The sequence below is a fragment of the Rhipicephalus microplus genome, chromosome 1 (assembly GCF_043290135.1).
Source record: "Rhipicephalus microplus isolate Deutch F79 chromosome 1, USDA_Rmic, whole genome shotgun sequence".
Lineage (NCBI taxonomy): Eukaryota > Metazoa > Arthropoda > Arachnida > Ixodida > Ixodidae > Rhipicephalus > Rhipicephalus microplus.
Window position 1 is genome coordinate 211700963 of NC_134700.1, and position 21618 is coordinate 211722580.

General features: G+C 43.1%; 1 protein-coding gene across 2 annotated transcripts; it reads right to left on the reverse strand.

Annotated features, from left to right (window-relative positions):
• Positions 1–1991: 1991 nt before the first annotated feature.
• Positions 1992–21471, reverse strand: Rcd-1 (Required for cell differentiation 1). 2 transcript variants are annotated; one of them, XM_075891211.1, is made up of 10 exons: positions 21291–21469; positions 21154–21180; positions 20887–21005; positions 20062–20182; positions 14940–15027; positions 13539–13645; positions 4326–4421; positions 3512–3610; positions 3117–3208; positions 1992–2636 (listed from the first exon to the last, which is right to left on the reverse strand). In XM_075891211.1, the coding sequence occupies exons 1-10, from the start codon at positions 21300–21302 to the stop codon at positions 2459–2461; spliced, it is 939 nt and encodes a 312-aa protein (XP_075747326.1). In that variant the 5' UTR covers positions 21303–21469; the 3' UTR covers positions 1992–2458. The 2 variants fall into 2 exon arrangements, with proteins under 2 accessions (XP_075747326.1, XP_075747327.1); XM_075891212.1 differs by lacking the exon at positions 21154–21180 and having other exon boundaries at positions 21291–21471.
• Positions 21472–21618: the final 147 nt, after the last annotated feature.

Genomic DNA, 21618 nt, shown 5'->3' on the forward strand with positions numbered 1-21618 from the left:
GTGGTGGGTTTAAACATACAAGCTTCAACTAGTACACCCCTGAGCTAAATGAACAGAAAATATAACAACCTAGATCGTACACTACTTTCATCAGAGTTGCCTGCAAATCGCTCGTTGATTCAACAAAGCTACTACAGGACGGAAAAACACTGTAGGCGGGGGCGGCATGCCTCCCCTGCCTAAGGAGGGGGGAGGGGGAGGGGAGAGGCATACGTAGGCGGGGGAGGTTCACGACAAGCAGCAACGACCAGCAAACGAAAACTACAGGCAAATAAAGAGAAAGCCGCAATCCCTATCCTTACCACGAGAAATTACATAAGTCTCACTTTCTATATGAACATCCTATGTAATGATAAACACACGCACACAGGAACAAGTTATGTACAAAGTAAGAATTGAAAAGCATGATCATCTCAGTGTGGTAACATTATTCTAGCAATACATCCACCACCAAATATGAAAAATGTAAACATTCACTACATCAGGCTGAGTTTGTGGCACCTTTGACTTTGTCACACTATTTACACAGAGACAGGGTGGTCCGCAGTGAGCTGTCACAGGGTGTAGCGTGTGCAACAAGCCTAAGCAGGTTCCGCGACTATATGAGTCACCAACATCATGCCAAAGTACAACACTGACTCAAATTTTTTAGTGTTGCTTGGCAAATCAGTTTGGTAACAATAAGCAAATTGAGCTTAAGAGTTCAGAGACATCATAGGATGGATAAAGAAGGCCTGGACAGAAACTGCAAACTAACAACTGATTCAATGATCGCATGTGTTTGGTGACGTAGAAACATTTGACGCACGCACCCTTTGTCCAGGAAAAAATTTCAATAGTACTCTGCAACAATTTTCAGATGTACCCTACCCATCTACTACAGTGCCTACCATAGCACCACAATGCAAAAAGCTGCTAGTGTTGATTCTTTTGGGTCTTGACAAAAGCTTGTATGTGTGCTTTTTACATTTTCCTTGCTGCAAATGTTTGAACGGTCTATAGCTGCAACTTCAGCACTGCTTGCTCTGGAATTAAAGGTCTGCTACTCTTCATAAATTATGTGGAATTCCCATGTTTAAATGAATGCTTCAAAAGAGATAGCTAGGACCATTCTTAAAACTTAACAGTCATCAAAACGTTTCTGAATTTAATGACGTTATGAGATATTTTTCAATATTCTACAGAGGTGCACTTAGAAATGTGCAACACATCAGCAAAGTGCACAAGATGATTGCCCATTTCCAGGTTCTCAGACACAAGTCAGGCTAACCTTGAAGGTGGGCACTTAAGCACTAACGGCTCACTCCCAAGCATTTCGGGCACACCTAAGATACAAAATAACCAGAAAACAAGTTACTGTGCATTTGATTTTAAAGCCAATGTCACTCGCACAATTTTGAACCTGGGCCAGCTCATCTGCCGATCACACCAGTGGCACCGAGACAATCGCCACTAGAATATCACACTACAATTGCAACTTAGCTGACAATGTAAATGCCTTTGTACTACATTGTTACAGTCGAACCCCACTACAACGAATCTGACGGGGCGCGGGACAAATTTCGTTGAAGCGAAAATTTCATTGTGGTGAAATCGAAAAAATATAGCTGATTTGAGCTAGCAAAACAAAAGAATGTTCATTCTCGAAATTCAAAAAATGTCCGCTGCTTCCTATTCTTTCCCAGATACATCGCGACGTGATTGTCACCGATGCATAGCAAGGCCATGGTGAAAAGCACACTGAAACAATGCCTGAAACAATGTCCTTGATGCAATTTCATGCTCTTAAAATGCATTGAAATGTTAAAGATTGGGTTTACTGCATAAAGGTAAGTGTCTGAGCCTAAAATTGCATCATGAAATTTCGTTAAAGCTGGACGAGCGAAGAAAAAGGGTTCATTGTGGCGACAATATTTATGCGTTGACTCCTATGGACTGCTGCCTGGGAGTCGTGAATTTTTCATTGTAGCGGAAATTTCGTTGAAACAGCGCTCGTTGTAGCGGAGTTCGACTATACCTGTAGATGCCGAATTTAACAAAAGTTAAGTGATGTTTGCGAAATTGTGTCACTCTTGCAGACTGTACACTTCCCGGAACATCACAACACTTTGGCAGATGCAGAGGCTGGTTGAGTGTCACTGATGCTATGATTACTACCAAATTTCTTCTTTGGACTGCGAGGAAAAAAAAAAAGAAGGACCAATGGACAGCCATGCCTAAACGTACACTCTGACTGCAGATGTTCAAAATGGCACAGGAAATCCTATTATCCCGGAAGACACATAGCCCACCTGCCCTCATTAACCCTGCTTTGCAAGGTTCCATAGAGTCCATAGCAGTGACATTGTGCTGAGGCAAAACCACATGCGAGCAGATGATGCCAAGCTCAGTTTCCATTGTGACGAAGGCTTTGTGGTGACAACGCCCCGCTCTCCTGAGTGTTCGTGATGAAGGAGGGCTACTGCGGAGGAAGGCTGCCCTGATAGGTAAGCCTCGGGTCAGTCACTGGTGCAGTGTCCAGATTCTTCAGCAGCTGTGCCAGCCAGTGCGAAGTAGACTTGTCATCCTGCAGGCAGCTAGCAAACGTGTTGTCCTTCAGCTGGTCGGGCAGGCACTGCCGCAAGGCTTCCCGAGCCCTGTAAAAACACCACAGGCTCACGTTTACCCTAAAGGCATCAAAACGATTCAGCCTGCGTATCCATTCATAGCAGCAATAAGCCACTACCTTGCTTACCATTTCGATTTCATCGCTGTCTTCGCGACCTAGTGGATAAATTTACACAAATTAAAATTACACGTGCATCCTCGACTGAGACAACCTACGGCGATGCCACATGTACAGATTTACAGCTACTGCGGTATTACAAGTTTTGCTCGATGCATCCCTCCACAACTTCTCACACATATTTGTTCCAATCACAGTAAGCACCTTGGAAACATCAGCTTTCAAGAGAATGTTGAACTATGTTTTGTTGTCTGGCATCTGCCAAAGTCTGAATACCAATGACCTTTTGCAGTGTTCCTGCTCCGAAATGTGGCTACTGCAGTGAGGAATGCAAGAGGCAACACAGAGTCACTGATACACGTGCCTAAATAGCTTATGAATCGCAACAAACCTGGGATTATCAGACAGCCTCAAGTAGCACCGGACCACGTGCTTCAGCAGCCGCGCAGTTTGTTCCTTGGCCAAAGACAAAACCATCTTGCCCTGCAGAAAATTTTGATAAAGGCGTGTCAGTTGGCTCAGCAAAAGATCAAGCAGGCCCAAGTTCAGCAAACCTAGGGTTATAGAACAATGATCACCCAAGTTTTGTTAATGGCTCATTCTAATGTATTTTTTCAAGACCCAGCCTTCTTGACAGCAATAGCCACTTGCAACAGCGCTTGCTTGTGTCCCTTCTCTTCGTCCCGTTAGTTTGTGCACTGTTACTGCCAATAATGTATCCCCAACTAGCTCAACTATCAGTCTTGCTTCAAAATTACAACAAAAGGCGGGGAAACAGTGGCTTACCAGGATCATGGCCACATGAGAGAAACGTTCATACGTCTGGCAGATGTAAGACAGACCAGTCTCGTCAACCAAGATCTTTTGGAGAATAAAAGTGGCAACCTGAAATGTGTCACAAAGAAGAACTATTACACCTGAACTATGCAAGCCTTTCTGTAAACCTCCCATGTTACATACATATATATACAAAGTGCACGTCACCCATTGCAATGTCAATAAAAGCCTTCTTTGCTAGTATTCGCAACTCCATAAAACACTCCGTGTGCTAGCAACACTGGTAAAAAAAAAAAAAAAGATTGGGGTGCTTAACAGGGTCCACGCGGCTCTAGGTGACCCTAAGCTGGCTTCATATCTGGAAAGGAATCTCGTTAATATTAGCAATAAAGTGTCTTAGAACAACAAAGGGACAACCAGGTGTCGCACAATGCAAATTGTGTAACGAGTAGGTCATCGAATGCATCAACCCATTACAAAAGCTTTGGCATAAGTCTACATCGTTGTCAGCCACAGCATAAAAAAATTTCACAGAATTCCTTGCAGGTGTGTAGTGGGTACCATGCTTCACCGAAGAATAACGAAGGATGGCATAGTGAACACCTTACTACTACACAAAAATAATAATTTATGGCATAATGGGAAGCTTGCAAGTGCGCTTGTAGCAGTTATTTAAAGAATATTTAAAAGAGGCTCAAGGCGGCCGTTTTTCCAGCTTTCGCTGTGGCTATGCTAAGTGTTCCACGCAAGCACGGCGATTTTTCACAATTCAAGTTGTCCTGGGTTTCAAAGGAGTTCTGCAAACATGCATTGCCAGCCTTACCGTCTTGGACAGTTCACTGCCGGACTCCATAATCCGCAGGCAAAGGGGAATAATCTCTGTCGACAGGAGGAAGTTGATCACCTCCTGCTCATCAGTCTGGGAAAGATCAGAATAATAAAAAAGCCTCATTTAGCCCTTTGTATGAATTCAAAAAACAATAAAACAGCATGTACAGCTTTACATTTTTAACCTAAAACCAAGCAACACGAGCTGCCAGTGTTTCACAACATCAAAGCAAATGAAGGGGTATTCAAATAAGACAGGATTCCTTGCCACACATCTAATGAAATACATCAGTTTTAAAACTCACTACAGTAAAACAAATTTAAGCGACTCTTTTTTTTAGAGGAGAAGCTCCTAAAGTCGTGGGTCTGTCTATACCTTGTACGTGACCGCCTGCCTAGTTCCCCCTCTGCAAACTGCCCACTACTTCGACCTTGCAAACATCCCACTACACCCCCATCACTAATCCACCACTCCACCAACCATAAAGCCATTATAATGAAGGGAGAACAAAAGTGACGTATAGTTACCACTTACGAATAATAAAATTTTTTGTATTATACAGTGTTTGTCCCCTTTATGATGATGTACATGGCGATATTTACACGTGTTTCACCGTTTACCACCGAAACCCTCCGGCACTTTGCCCTGCCCATCATCATTCACTCCGTGGATATGCTGCGATTTTTTTTTGTCCAGCACCAACAATTGAATTCATAGCAGGCATACTGCCAAATCCTTTCTTTAAAATATTTGATACGTTTGCCCAATCTCAGCATTTGAATAAGTTAATTGGGGATAACTAGACTCCTACTCAATTCAGTTACATTATTAACAAATCACTTCTCGGCAATTACTAAAATGAGGACCCAATTCAGAAACATCTCGCGAATTCTGCAGGTACCGTAATGATCAGACTGTGCCAGTTGCGATTAAGAGCTGCCCAAGATTTTCAGGGTAGAGAACCAACTGCATTGATTAAAAATTTTAAATGAGGTTAATATTATCTGGGGTTTTACGTTTCAAAATACGATTAGGAGAGACGCCGCAGTGGGAGGGTTCTGAAAATTTGGACCACCTGGTGTTCTTCGGTGTACATCGACATAGCACAGTACAAGGGCCTCTACCGTTTCGCCTCCATAGAGATGCGACCTCCATGACCCTGTACGAACCAGCAACCTTCGGGTTAACAGCCCAGCACCCTAGCCACTATCACACCGTGGTGGACAGTTTAAATAAAGATCACAAAAAGCCTTGCATAAAGGTACACCTGCAAATACCCTTGCAAGCGTCGGGCTTTGAACCCACCCTGCAATGCTTATCGACAGCAGGCAATGTTGCTATTGCTGCTAGTTTTTTTTTTTTTTTTTCCGGTCTTTGAAAGAGTCAAAGTGGTCAGAAAGTGTCTCATGACTACACCTTTCACTAATCTCACTCAACTATGCAATGTACAATAACAAAACACGGTAGGCATATTGTTGGAGCGGATCAGTGGATTTGACCAGGGAGCACACAGGTGTAGCCACTGGAAAATAACGAAATCGCATCTCGCACGAAAATAACTTCACTATGTCCAACAATTTGTTATAAAGGTATATTCCTAGCACAACAGCTATTACAGCACTATTCCTCATTCGCTTTGTTATAACAGATATTTTGTTATATTGAGGTTCCAGGCTATTTTAATTGAAACGATGAGAAAGTAGAGCACGTGAGCAAGTGGTGCAATAATATAATAAACAGATGGAGTGATGAAAGAGATAGGAAAAAATGGCAAAGGGAGTTGTGTACAGCAGATGGTTTGCTGTAGTGAAGTGATGAAGTTGCGAAATTTTGCATACAAAATGGAGTTTGATACAAGACAGAGTAAATTTTAACTAGACGTCTCAGTCCTCCTGTGTTCATAAGATATACTTACAACAAGGAGAACTCAATTAAAATGTTTAGGTTTTGTTTTTTGTTAATATCCAAGTAATCCTCCTGATACCATAAAGTAACTTGGACATCTTTTCAATTATTAGTCAGTGCCCACTACGAAAATTGGAGAAGCAGTTTCACATTTCGTGACCACTGTTCACAATGAAGAAGGTTATGACACATGCAATAGCCTAGCTCAGCACCACAGACCACAACTGAAGCGATCATGAGGCTTATATGAACGTGGCTTTTTTGTTGACCAACTTTATTAAGAGAACTCAACGCTCTCAAAGCCTCTTTAATAGAGAATTCAACAATTAGGAACATGCACAAAAAACGCGAGCGATGCCTTTCGAGGGCATGCGCGAAGCTGGCCACTTTTATTCCTTCAAAGACTAAGAAAACAAACAGTTACAATAATTTCAATAGCACAAAATAAAACATCTTATACATGTCGGAAGCGAGTAGCTGTTTCAGGTGCGATGAGAGTTAGCAGCCCGAGTTCCAAACAGCGGATGGTCACTGCGGGCAGCTTTCAGGTGTTTGGTAGCGATGTCGCACATTCGGAACACTATACTGTGCAGCAGCCCTAAAGGATCCGACTGCTCGACTCCATTATGCACGAGTCTGAACTGCCGGAACTTGCCGTCTTCTTCGTCGACGATCACGTCATAGCCGGCAAACTGCAAAGTACCTGGCACTTCAGTCGCACGGTCATAGGGAGCCAGTGGGCATTTCGCTGTGCTCTGCACCAGAAGACTAGACACTGTGCGCAATTTCTGCTCACGTTTCCACGGGACAATGTGCACATATACAAAAATAAAGTACTGCAGAAAACGATGTTCCGAAATATGCCATAGAAAGGAGCTAGGCATGCATCGTTACAGTTGCCCTCCAACCACTACCTTGCCCCTTGAGAGAAGGAGTCAGCGAATTTTGCCACATAAACCCTGTCGCCATGTTCCCACAGCAGAAGCTCTTTTGAACTTTATGCAACAAGTAAATTTAACACTTTGAACTGTTCATTTATTCTTTGTGAACATTTATTGTAATAATAAACTTACAATTGCAAAATTAGCCACAAAATATAATTAAGGTTGAGGCTGCAGTCTCGAATTTCGAGCCGAAATTTAAGACGCCAAATGCCAGGGCGACGCTTCCAATATCCTGTCATTTCTGGCTCTCTTGCGACGCAGCGATATTCATTTTCACTGATCCAAGAATTATGTAGACCTTAGCAAGTGCTATCACAACCCAAGATGTTGCCCCAAGTCTGTTTGGAAACTACAACGCAGCACTGGCACTAGCTCCACAAACAAATTGGCTTTCTTTTCTATTGCCCTCCACCCCTTAATAAGACCAATATTGCAAGAACAGCATTTTTTTAACTGTAGAAACGCAATTTGCTAACAGCAGAAGCAAAATCAACATCCCCATTAATGATCATTTAAATGAGCTGCATATCATGCTACAGAAAAAAATGTTTCATTGAAATTTATTTTATTCAACCATTTGATTTCTTATTGGCATTCATTTTATCTGTCCCAGTGATGATGTTGGGAGATGGTATACACAGAGAACTCTAGGGTAGCTTTGATGTGGGGGTCTTTGTCGTCAGAGCAGCAACTCTGTGATCAGCAAACTTGCCAAGTTTGCCGATGGTTAGGTAGGGGTGACTTTGCAGTGAAGTTTATCTTTTTTACGCTACTCTTCCAAGCAGTGTGCAGCTGACTATGGTTACAAATGAAATTTTACTTGTGCTTGAATATAGAAGGTTTTCCACAGCCGGTTTGTTCAATCTAATGAGATATCCCCCACCACACCGTGAACGTCCCTTGACCCTGGAAGTCTCCCTGCCACTGTTTTTGGCAGCGCTGCTCAATATGTCTCCATCCGCCACACGCCTGTTCAGTGTCGCCATCGTGGCTGTGCATTTACAAGTAAAAGTGCAGAGACGACAGTGCCGGAAAATTCTAAGGAAAAATTTGTGAATGCAATTTCTTTTCGCCATGAATTTTTCCAGTCATCATTGTGGCCCATAAGTTCACGACCTTCACATTCATTTGCTTCACATTAGTGCCCCAAAGCTTCGAGAGCTATGCATGATTTTGCAGGATTTTCAATATTCATTATCAAAGTCTCGGAGACAAAGCTCAGCAGCCATGGCTAAATAAATACAGCCTATTAAAAACAAGGCAGACCTGACGGTATTCCTGCAGCGCGAGCAGACACAAAGCGATAGCAGAGTGCACCCTTTATTTATTGCTGCGAGGACAGTGGGCAAGTAGCACGTGCGACTTATGATCAAAGCAGGTGGTCGCCTATACATGGGTGCTCCCATGTATGTGTTGGCTGGTAACTCCAGCGACTGGTAGTTGCCAATACGTTTAAAGGCGTATGCGATAAATTTGAGTCAGACTGAACATATTTATTGTTTTGGTATAGTATGTATCAAACAAATGCCTCAACTTTATCAAAATTTACACGATTACACGTAGAACTAGGCTTTACAACTCAAGCATGTGTCTTGTTTACACTCTGATGCAACCAGCTTGAGTAGTACAGCCACAACCACATTGCTGGAGAAATGCTGGGGCAACTGCCTGGAAAAAAACCAGTTACGATCACATAATAAAATATGGTAGCACCCATGTGCCACTGCGGGAAATCATTTATAGAGTGCATTTTTCCAAACTCAATAAGTTGAGTTGCTTTGGCAGGGGTGCAACAGCCAAAATAGAATTTGGAGCAATTTTCGGAGGAACACAGTGTTGCTTTAAGAGCACCAAAATCCAAATTCAAAGCAGGTTACGGGAAAAAAAGAAAAAAAGAAGAAAAAACATCCATTTTCTGTTACAGAAGATAAAATTTCAGGCAGTATAAAAAAGGCTTACATTTAGAGAAAAAGAAAAATATGTACAAACTTTTCGGAATCCCCTAAATCGTGCAGAGTGAACATGAGCACCGCCATTTCAATAAAAGCAATATATTTTGAACCACCCCACTGTGTAGGCAATGATCAACTCCACATTAGCATTTGCAACACGTGACAAATCCTTAGACAGACTCTGCAAATTGAAATCTGCTTCTGCCAAGCTGGCCACACCGAAATTCAGGACATTCATAAAACCGAGGAGTGGGAGTGGTGGGGAAAAAAAAAAAAACGATCGACAGCTTTTTTTTTTTAAAGGTTTTAAGAAATGTTGCACACTGCTTCGAATGATCGCCAGTAAGCTAGTAACCTTTTTAGAAGTCTGCAATCACTAGTACTACTCACAATTATGCAGCGTGTGCACACATGTGTAATCAGGGAAAAAAAATATGTGCCCTGTCCTGCGACTAATGCTAACTGCCCTTTTCAATTCCTAATATGCTTTTCCACACGCCACAAATGTACTCTGGCAAAGATAATTTAAGCAGCGTTCTGCACGGTTAAAATGAGGCCAAGAAATTTTCGAACCGCTACACCCCCTCTCCCTTTTTCTTCCTTTCACAAAGCGGTTAGGTTTAGGACACAATTTTTTGGCTCGCTTACAAGATGCATCAGACCAGATAGAGTAACAATGGCAGGTGCCCGTAGGCCCAGTGATGGCACGAATTATCTATCGTGGGGACGACGCAACTTCGAGACTGAAAAAGGTTTTTTGAGCTTTTTCTGTGGTAAGCAACGCGGCCACCAACAACACCGGCGTTTGAAACACGGCGAGATTGTTCGTGTGCAGAAAACGCCCCCCTGCACACGCTTGCAGCTTCTAAAATGCCATAGCCACATTCGCTGGTAAGCGGCGTTTCCCATGCAGCGTTGTTAACTACGACAACGCATTTTTCGCCTCAAGTTGCATCGTCCTGCCAATCAACATTCGTTGCGGTCAGCGAATACGTCTCGCGTGTCTCTTGACCTACGAGCATATGTCTTACACAGTGGTTTAGCGTTAGGGTCTTCGCACTTGGACCGACTGGTCATGTAGACTGCAGATGGTCGAAGTGGCCTGTATTTCTCGCTCATGTTAGTGCAACTAAGAAAATTTTAAGGTAGGACAGATATTTTGGTGCAGCATGGCGCAGTTTCATCAAATTTCATGGTTTTGGTGCAGCTCAATGCAAAAGTGTGGAACTCTATCGAGTTGGTGGGACTGGCATAGCTGTTGCACCACTGCTTTGGGTTCTTTCAAGGCTGTTCCTCGAGAACTTTGCGATATTGCCCACTGAACGTGGCTCCGGTGCTGATACAAGAATGTACTGCTGTACTTTAGATTCACTCCAATAAAATTAGAAAGCCACATATTCAGAAAAGGCGTATACACTCAAACCTCATCATAATCAATGTTACATGTTGAAGCAAAATAAATGCATTATATTTTAAAATTTGTAATAAAAATATATTATAACACCATATTTATTGCAAGACTTATAAATTTACTTCGTCATAACAAATACTACTTTAAATCTAAGTTCGTCAAATTGAGGTTAGAGTGCACATGTTGAGGAAGACAGCAGGGTCCTATAAAGAAAAACATACTAGAAAAAGAAACTTAAACGAGATGTCAGAATGAAAGTTATTGAGCTGTACTTATAAATGTATACAAAGTTAAGGGGTCATGAACCACCACTAAAGCTTGGCTAGATAACGCATCCTGCAAACAGCAGGCTCTGAACATCCCAGCCAATTCTTGCAATCATGTGGGACAAGGCGAGCTTAAAAGTGAAGTCTCAGGTGCTGCCCGTTCATGCAGAGGCCCATTCTCAGTAGCTTTCGAGCTGCTGGCTCACGCATTTCGATGTCAAACAGTGGGTGGCCCGCTATCGGCCAATAGCCAACATAAATCAAGGGCGGCATTTGGATCAGGTGCATCTCTTGCCAGAGATGCCGCCTCTTGCTGGCGCAGTGCTCCATAGTCTGCCAACACCACTCGAAGAGCCCCACTTGTACACAAAAATAACAATGGGAAACCGTGATCAGATTTCATCGTGCCTAGTCAAGGTCATTATGCGTGCTGACGTACCTTCTTTCAGGAGTGCAATCTCTACCTGCTTCTCTCCTAGCTCGCTTGATGGGATAAGAGAAGGGCGTAAGCATCAACAGCATGCAACGAACCCCTGTAACTCTGTTCGTTCTTCACGAATTTAGGGACTTTCGCACAAATCGTTTGACGAGGCAATAAACTCGATTTTTGAATTCACTTGGTGATGACACCAAAAAAAAAGGGGGGGGGGGGGGGCTCATTGCCTCTAAAAAATTTGCCTTAAACAACCATTCTACAGTGTACGACCCAAAAATTCCCAGAATTTTTCTTGGTAGTTGGTGGTAGCGCCTCATGGGGCAGCGCTTCGGGCAGGAATATAACTTTCAAAACAAGTCAAGTTGTAGTTACCTGTGGCAATTTGCTAAAGCAGGTCATACTTTGCGCAGAGGTATGATCTACTGCACCCGCATTGAGAAAAATTGAGCAGGCTTTAGAGCAGTGTTGTGCAAACGATTTTTGTGCAAAACTGAGTAAAAATAGGGTGAAGATGCTCAAGGTGCTTTATAAAGCCTATCGTAACGCCACAATAAAACAAAGTCAAGCTTTCACGAGGCACAAGAAGTTCCGAAAAGGCCAGGTATCTGTGAACGACGACCAGTTGGGATACCAGTTGAAATCGTAAATGGACAACTCTGTTCAAAGACTTGAGGACGAGAACCAGCAATTAAGTGCTTGAATGATCGCAGAGAAGCATGGAATATCCATAACGATCATTGCGTTTCTATGGAAGATCTTCAAATGAAGAAAGTCTGCCCGAAAATGTTGTCAAAACTCGCCATGAGCGAGACGAAAAAGCGACACCGCACTCATTGTCCCAGAGTTGCTGGCCAAAATGGGTGTGGCAAGACTGTGCCAGCCACGATACACCTATGAACTGGCACCACCAGAATTTTTTTTTTTGTTCTCAACGATCAAAAGCACCCCGAATGGAACTCTGCAAGGGACACTGGAAACTGTAAAATCACCTGCGACGACCTCATCGAAGGAGGTTCCCGTTGATTAAATCCAAAGTGGCATCAATGATAGGGTCAAGTGTAGTCAACAGCACATCAATGTAGCTGGAGAAACTTTGAAACGTTTTAAAAGATTGTAAACTGACCGACACTGAATAAAGTATTTATAAAACAAAAATTACTGGAACTTTGGACAGACTCTGCAAGTGTACACCAGAAAAGACCTATTAAAAGACTATCATCACATTGCATAAAGCTACAGCCCCCCCCCCCCCAAAAAAAAAGACTACACCATAACACTGTTTCACGAATTGTTGACCCTTTAACATCTTACCATCTAGTGCTATGGAAGATGGAAAGTGGGGCTTATAAGCCACCATCTGTTGCCATAATTTCCACAATTCACTCACTCCCCCCGTTCTGCAAGAGGAAATCCTTGAAAATTCTCTCTCACAGCTTCATACTTAGAATGCTGTGTTGTTTTTTTTGGCTTGCTTATAGCTTATATAAAAGCTGCAAGGAACAGCTGCCATGCAGACAAGCAAACACCTGCTGTAGCAGCTACTGGGAAAGCAGCTTTTGGAGAACCCGCTAAAAGTGAAGCAGTTATCTTTGTGCATATCACACAAAACTGTCATATGTACCAAAATCTGCAAAGGTTTGACGACAGCCAGAAGGATGCAGCATGGGGAGTTAATCCCACTACAGGCCATTAAAAGAATGCCTTCTTTTCTACACTTACGGCAACACCACACAATGTAAACAATGAAACTGCTCATAGAAATAGAAGCACAAATAAAGGCGACTTCCAGCAGAGAGCAGTGGCAGAATAAAAAAATACTGCCAAAAAATATGTTAACCACAACAAAACCAGATGCATTATCACAAAACCAGAGTATTGCCCATGTGGCACACTAACTTTCCAAACGTGATAAGCCTTCTCCATGACCTGTTTGCCCAGGATACTGACACTTTTAAACCAGTAAACCTGCTGCTGTAACACGCGTGCACAACACGCAATGAAAGAATTGTTCATCACACTTGCTCTCCTAAAAGCAAGGATTAGCCTCAATCCATGCAACGAGTATTTGTCGGTTACAATGATTCATGCTAGTATAAAAAGAACACAAATAATGAACTTATGGGAGGCCTAGGGGAAAATTACAGTCTCCAAGTTAGCTGTAATAATTGAGAGATAAAGATAAATGGAAAGGGCTAGAAAGAGAAAAGGCTTTCATCGCATTAGACATGCCGTGAGAACACTTCTTAAACTGCAATTTTGTGCTTTTTTTCGTTCTATTTTTAACAAAGCTTACCTTGACCAAGGCACCAATCACACCAAGGCTGGTCAGCCGTAAATATTCAAAGGGCCTCGTCTTGCTGACGGTGTGAAGGAAAGGATACAGGAACAGTGGGATGTTTGCTGCAAGAGAAAACATGTTTTCCAACATGCAAATGCAAAAAAAAGTACTAAAGCAATCATGAACAAACTTTAATGTTCAAACACTACATGTCTTGAACAAAATATTTCACCTTAAATTTCACCTTCACATTGTGGCGGGGAATTAAGAAATGGCAAAGGAGAATGGGCTCAGTAGAGAAGAAGAGAACGAGATCAAAGAAGCTCAGAGATAGTGACCAGTTTTGTTTGTAAATTGTACAGTGCTCTTGTGACAGCGATTTCTACCAATTATTTTGGTGGCAGTGCTATAATAAAATATCGTTCAGTGCCTATGAGACAAGGCAATCACCACATTTCTATCATCTACCACATTTAACTCCACTATTGTGGAACGATTTTGAATAATTCCCACAGCTACATATTCATTGTAGACTCGTACAAAACTTTGGCACCACATCTTAATTTCAACCTTGGTGGTTTACAGGCCTCTTAAAGGGGCCCTGAAACGCTTTTTCAAGTAACCACGAGATGAATTCACTGGAAAAGCTTATTTCCTTACGAATTCAACGGCGCAAAAATTTTAGGAATTCGTCCAATGCGAGTGGAGTTGCAAAAGTTTGTCGCACGCTGCAATTGCATTCTCTCTTCTCTCGTCCCGAAGAACGCACTGGAAGCTAAGCAGGGAAGGATGGCAGGGCCACAGAAAAACGTCACACGGGCATCGTGGCCTTGAGCCCTTCTTTCTTTCTTCTTCGAATGCACCGCTTTTTCGGTGTGATTGCATGCGCACTCGTGGACAAGTGGTGGCCTTCCGCGGCGATCTCTGTAACGAGCGAGCGTGCCATGTTCAAATCAGCCAATGGCTGGTAGATGGGCGATTCACATGTGATTTTTGGGCATATTCCGCCATTTGTCTAGAGGAGAGAAAGCAATTTGTAGCTGACTGATAATTTATTGCGAATTCCAGGCCGCGTCCTGTGATAAAATATTTGGCTCCCGTGTTGTCGGGAGCCTCTACTACCGATCGGCAGCATTTTCTGCCCCTGTTCAAAAAGTGTTGCAGGGTCCCTTTAAGTTAGGAATGTGTTCTGCGGGTTCGATGCGTCCACTTGACCAGAGCATGAACACATAATGACTCCACAGTTTCTAGAGTAACTGAATGCCCATCACTGCAATGGACATGTCACTTGAATAAGCACATAAAGAATACCTTCTCTGCAAGCGCCAACATTCTATTGTCTATGGCAGCAAAGATTGCGCTCACCATCACTCAAATTTCAATTAGTGAGCAAGGCCAAGCCTATGTCTTCCTTACCTGAGAGGAAGTAACTGCGGGTGTCTGGGTGCGATGCTACACACTGCAACAGGGCCAGTGCATTGCAAACCCTATTAGACTGGTGTGCCTGCACGAAAGTTGGCGAGAGAGAGACAGAGTAGGGGAGAATAAGTTACCGAACACTCCAGACTTCTGTGGAACACTCAATACACTGAAGGTCTAGATATAGTTCGGCGTGCTCAGTGCACCAATTCGTGCACAAAGTGGTGGGATACAGTAGATACGTGCAGCTAGCGACGGCAGCCAACTCCTCACTCTACAGTCCAGCAGGCAGCGATCAGCTTCGGAGTGGCGCATCTGTACACTCTGCATCGAACGTATCTACAGCTACGTGTCGTTCGGCTCAAGCGCACACACTTTTCTCACTCTCAGCACTGTTTCACATTGCATTGAAAAAGACTTCGCTCATAAGCATTGCGTTAAATGCGTGGGAGCCTCAAGTAGCTGCATAGGTTGCATCAAAAATGAAGGTGGATCCCGTCGACAAACTTAACACGAACGCTCTGCAGTGCGTCCGGAAACAGTTTGATTGGCGCTGGCACCACATAGCCTTGGGTTGTGTTGCCAAGATGTTACCCATGCATGTCGGCATACTACCCAAGCCTACAGAGGTATTATCTCTGCGACAGTGCCCAGTGCTTCCCAGCTGGCATCAGTCAAAAGGGTCCAGGTGATGAGTCGGAGCATTTGTGTTAAGCTTCCTACGACTGTACATATCGGAGCGCATTCCAATTGCTTACCGAGCGTTCCTTTTTCTCTCTGAACAGCAGTCCATGCTGACCTACACACACGGTTTGTAATCCTGTCGAGCAGGCGCACAAATATGGATAGTAGACGAATGTTCCATAAGCCACGACCATGCTTCCTAAACATGGACCACAAACCACCATTCTGACAACTGCCCCTGCAGCGGGCAGTGCATTGTGGTCTAACACACGCGGTGTAGAGCAAGTGAAACAGGACATATTCTCTATCTCTACACCGCGTCACCAAGCATGTCAGACTAAGTTCTCCGCGTTTCTCCGGCGTAGCTTAACAGCATCGGGCGCAGTCACGGATGCAAACTACACTGGACTATACCTAGGCCTGAAAGCACAAACCGCAAGGTAGCTGCCTTCTAAGACCCCATTTTAAGAACTCTTGGGGCACCTACTGCAAAGACCCTTGCAAAGTACCCACTAGCAATCCAGTTTTTTTTTTGACAACACACATTTTAAATAACAATATTGTAATAGTCGGGCTCCTGTCGTTTTCACACGTGATCGCTATGTCGAGGCAGAAATACTTTCTGCCAGCCAATATTACGCTGATGTGATGAATTAGAAGACAGTCCTTACCTCTTTAATTATTGGCTTGAGTGTCGTTTCTATTAGAAAGGCGCAATGTAAGAAAACTCAAGGCGTACCCATTTTTAGAAATAGAAAAATTTCATTTAGTTCGATTTTCCTCATTCAATTTCAAGGGCAGAATCTAAACGGATTGTGCCCAGCGCACAAAAAGCGTGCCAACTCCTGCCTGTGACTGGGAAGCGACAAATTTGAAACGAAGTGCACCAAAGCGGAATGTGGTCAGAAAAATCAGCAAGCATTCCGAAATACTGTGTCAGTAGACAGGTTATTGTTAACCTGCAATGTGTATTACTTGCTTGTTTCCTTCTTATTCTTCAAAAATGCATGAAAAGCTCTTTCCCCTGTCTGCTTGAAGAAGTGTCGTCTCATTCCAGTATCGGCAAAGTATTTTCGCTGCTACATAGAATACATGTGCAATAACGATTGGCGTCGTACTTTGATACGATTTTTACAAAAATTCTGCATTGTCTAAACATAAAAACGCCCTCCACATGCATCTGCGTACCTTCATGTTTTGTTGATGGTGTAGCTCATGATGAACCACGGCCCAGCCTTTTGAAATGGGTCGGCAATTTGAAAGCACCTACTTGTAACACAATTTACATGGTGCGATACCTAATGCAATCCTACCATTATGTCAGGCAATATTTGCATAGGTCCTAGCGTTACTCCTCACCCAACATAATAGTCTTACAGGTGCGGCAGTTTGGGCTAGTTCGTATAACATGATAGTTATAGCACGAGAACAGAACGACTCGTGTCCTTTTTGTCGTCGTTCTGATCTTTTGTAGCTTTATAGGGTCCTTTTCCGAAGCAGTTTCAAGCACTGACACGGCTCTGTAGTATAATTCTCGACTACCACAGAGAAAGCATAGGTTTGATACAAGCTTCAACCTGTTTTGTTCCTCACAGTATGCGACAGCGTTCTATACAACATTGCCACCAAGATTAATTATTGTTGCGAGCTCAGAACAGCTTATGTTACACAACACACACCTTTACAAGTTGAACAGTTATAGAGGTGCAATAAATTGCCTAAATTTCTCATTGTTGAATTAATACTTGAGCCAACCAATCCAACCAAATTTTGAGCAAGTGACTGGTTCAGTACAGATGAGCAGCGAAAGGCAAGTGTAAATAACAATGAAGAGAATCACTGACTGAATTTCTTGATTCAGTCATCTATGTACTTTGCTCTTCTAGTCATCAAAGGGAAAAAGCCACTAAACACACAATTTCTTACCAGGCTTAGGGACACAAGGGCAATAACAGTTCATGTCGGATTTAAAGATCAATGTATTACAATATCTTAAATTGCAAATATCAACAACAATGCTCTACTTGCAGAGAAATCAAGCCAATGTATGCCACGAGTAGGACATCTTGGAAATGATGCCAATGATGTGACAGCATCTGGGTACAATTAATCACTAGTAATCAAACTAGCTGCAATAAAAAAAAAGAACCTTCCTTACATCAAGAGACGTAGTCAAATGCTACTTGTCTGTTTTTGTTCAATATGAAGAAAGAACTGCTTGCTGTTACTATGGCGATTGCCGCGAGTGGTTAAAAAATTCTATTTTTGCCTGGTTAGGCTGCATAGGTGCCATCTAGTGGGGCCCAGTTCAACCAAGCAAGCAGAAAAATGTTAGTGGCTATTGTTGATGTTGTGGCTCCCAGTACTCTCACTCTGCTGCTCTTAATATCAGCGGTCGTACAGAAAAGACTGGCAATGTTGGGCACGGCAACAGCGACGTCAGAAAGACCGCTTTCAGTAGGATGATTTAAGTGCGCCAACGCCATGCAGACCCTTAAAACACGATTGTATTTCAATATAAGCAGTACTTTGGAACAAAAGTAGCACTACAAGGTTTCTGGACCGCTATTTCAACAATCAATGTCGACCTAATATTTACTTTTAGTGTCCCTTCAAGCTTCTACATTTCCTACACGAGGGGTTAGCAACAAGCAGCCCATAGGATGCTATTTTGCAGCCCCCGGAACGTCAAACTCCCTGCGACTTCTTATATGAAGACAGATATGATAGTTTTCAAGATCAAAGAGTATTGGGAACAAAAAAGATCGCTTCCAGGGTCGTCTTGTCCACGATCTTTATGCTTAGCCAGATAATGTCTTCACATTCTGCTTCACATCCTATTATCGCACAGGTGAAAAAAAAAAAGAAGGGGGGGAGAGAAAGATTCTCTGTGGAAATATTAGGTCTAGAAACAACTTTCACCCAAGTGTTCTGCCAGTTTTTTATATAATTATCCATTCATCGAAATGTTTTCCTGTTGCCTGTAATCCCCCCCCCCCCTCCCATGATTCTGCCATGCGGCACATGCCGAGTGGGTTTCATACAATTTTTGGCCCTCCGCCTAGAAAAGTTGCCAACATCTGTCCTATACCATGGGTCTCAACATAAGGCCAGCGAATTTTTCCCAGTAGCTCGGCCCGCACATGAGTGTCTTTGCACCAGATATATTTTTTTCTTTTCATAAAAATGTTTTGTAAGCAGTAGGTATGCGACTGATCTACAGCATGCCCCATGTGATCACCACGTTTTGAAACAACCATTTCTGCAACAAAGACTGCATATCAAAATTACACCCAGATGTCGGCCATTACAGAGATGAGTATCAAAATATTTCTCGGCTCCAAACACCAAATCCTTTTCACTATTGGGTCACATAAGAGATATGAGAAAGGCCTCCTTTTAAATAGCAACATTAGCTGGCATTTGGTTCAGACTACCACCACCTTTCTCTCCACTATAATCATTTCGACTATCCTGGCCTTTGTGGCAGACCGAATTTTGCAATCGCGGCTTGCTGGCTGAGGAAAGTTTAAGGGATACTGAACAAAATTTTTGCTGCCAGTATTTTCAATCAGACTGAAAGATTGGATCCCGAAATAAATGAAGACAACCTTCATTCCAGGTTGAAACCATGGGAAAACAACAAATGTAATGCGTTTTTTACAAACTGCCGCGTCTAGTGGCCATGCCTTGAACTACAAGAGGTGGCGTTTGGCGACATCACAAAGACCTGAAACGAGTGTTCCAACAATGCCGACGTCTCAGGACTAATTTCCCCGTATGGTTCCCAGAACCGGTATGAACAGCATTGGTAGCGAACAATGCTTCTGGCTGGATTAAAGCATCAGCAATTTTGTGAAAAGAGGAGAGTGGGATGAAAAGAGGTAGAGAAGAGGAGGAAGAGGACTGGAACACTTGCATCCAGCGAGGCGCTGTGCCCTGCTCTTTACCGGGTGGCAGAAATTAGGCGCCTTCTTCCTCTTCTAACCACTACCACCCACCAATCGCAACGCCGCAGGCTCACGACACGCGCTCGCGTGCAGTTGCTGCGCGCTAACAATCCATTAAAAATACAAGCAACTGTTAAAGAATAAGGGAAATGAAATCTGTTTATCGAAGCAGTGGCATATTCTGTGTAGAAGTTCGAGGTCTTTTCAGTTTTTCTAATTTTTGTTCAGTATCCCTTCAAGACCACTCTCTTATGTCATCTGCACAATTGATATGTCCTCATAAGCATTGTACTATTTACAAAGCCATTGCCTATCCAAATAAGATGGCTTATCCTTTCTGCAAACTTCACATGCATAAGTGATCACTTGAGTAAAGTTTTTAGGCTTGTACTAAACTTGAAGTGTCAACTCAATGCTACAAAGAAGAATGAACGTCTACCCTTGCGACTCTTTTTTTTTTTTAGCTTCAAATAACAGCTACTTACAGTCAGTGTAGGAGGGTTAATGGCAGGGTAGATGTTGATGATCTCCTGTAGAAGAGCTGCAATAGTGCCAAACGAATTCCACAGCATCGGAGCCAGGTCAGGAACAACCTCTCGCTTTTTGCTGCAAGTAAAGGAAATTGCCCACTTAAGCAGCATGATCTAAAACTACGAGAAATTCGGGAAATGTGGCGATACAGAAAAGCCATGACTCGTCTCGTCACGCGCACAAAAAAAAAAAACCGTAATTGAGCACTACGTGCGCAATGCAAGAGGGCAATAGCCATGCAAAGAAATGCCAAAATAGCATCTGCACCTTTTAATAAATGTGCACACAGAACAACCATATGCAATAATTCAGTACATATTACCTGAAGGCCACATGTTATCACTACATTCAGTTGCATCAAATCAAATAGCTCAAAACAAAAATAAGGAAATGAAGTGAAAGTGCTCACGCCTTGCAATACCTAAAGAGAATTTTTTTTTGCGGCTTCAAAAGAAAGAATAAACGGTTATTACCAGGGTGAGAGAAAGTTAAGTGCTTAAGGGCAAAAAAAAAAAAAGCGTCGCAGCAACCATGAAGCACCAGGCGAAAACGCTGGAAATTTGCCAGCTCTGTGGGCATCGAGGTCCGATGCGGCGCAGCATTCAGAGCACTTCTGGAAAATTAACTAGTCAAAGCAGACAACGTGACGTATATCAAGCAACACGTTTGCATAACTAGGAAGGTCGGCAATGCTCCGTTTTCCCCGAGTACGCGACGCCAGAAAACGAGTTCCGCGTTGCTGGGACGCGTTCGCGAATGAGGCAGCCAGTATCACCAACCTCAATTCCAGTAGCGCATTTTCGCGCGTCTCGGGATTGGAGAGCTCGATTATCCACTGAAATATCTTCTCCTTGTCCACGGTCTGCATAACCGAATGCTGCGACACGTTCATCATGACCTGCGAAGCAACAATGCCAACACAAAAGAACATCGAACGCACGCATGAGTAGGGCAAGTCGCGACGACAACGCCGGTCACGACGCTCGAACAACTTTGCTGTTTCGATAACGTCATTAACTATTAGAAAAGTACTTCTCAATACTAACGAGCCGGCTCAACTGATCCCTGCAGGCCTGAAAAAGCAAACAATAGTAATGTATCCGGTTCCATTGACTGACAGCCCGCTGCTGAAGAACGGGAACGCGGCTGTTGCCGGCGTCGTCCCAAGAAAATGACCACTTACCGTTGGGTTCATAACACTTCTTTTGATACAATCGCCGAACAGGCAATGCGCGAATATAGAGCGGGTAAAAAATTTTGACGCTTCTTCAAGCAAACTACGAGGTCGATATGTTCTGCCAACCCCTGCGACTGTCCTTTTTTATTCTTCGCTACGCGAATTTGACCTTTTCTTTGGATTCTGGCTAGTCTAGTCTCAAACCCAACGTTCGGCTTACCTGCGCAATTTTATTTCAAAACTGCAATAATAATTTCAAGCAAAAACCAAATAATTAAAGTGGTATATTCGCAAAAATGAGTAAGTTTTAAGTTTTAAAGACCGCGGTGATTTT

What these genes read in the sequence shown, in the direction of transcription:
- Rcd-1 (XM_075891211.1), bottom strand. An exon ending in CTCATGTGGCCATGATCCTG is followed by an intron (nt 3,209 to 3,511) that starts GTAAGCCACTGT and finishes AATTTTCTGCAG; the next exon opens with GGCAAGATGGTTTTGTCTTT. An exon ending in AGGCTGTCTGATAATCCCAG is followed by an intron (nt 2,637 to 3,116) that starts GTTTGTTGCGAT and finishes GTGTTTTTACAG; the next exon opens with GGCTCGGGAAGCCTTGCGGC.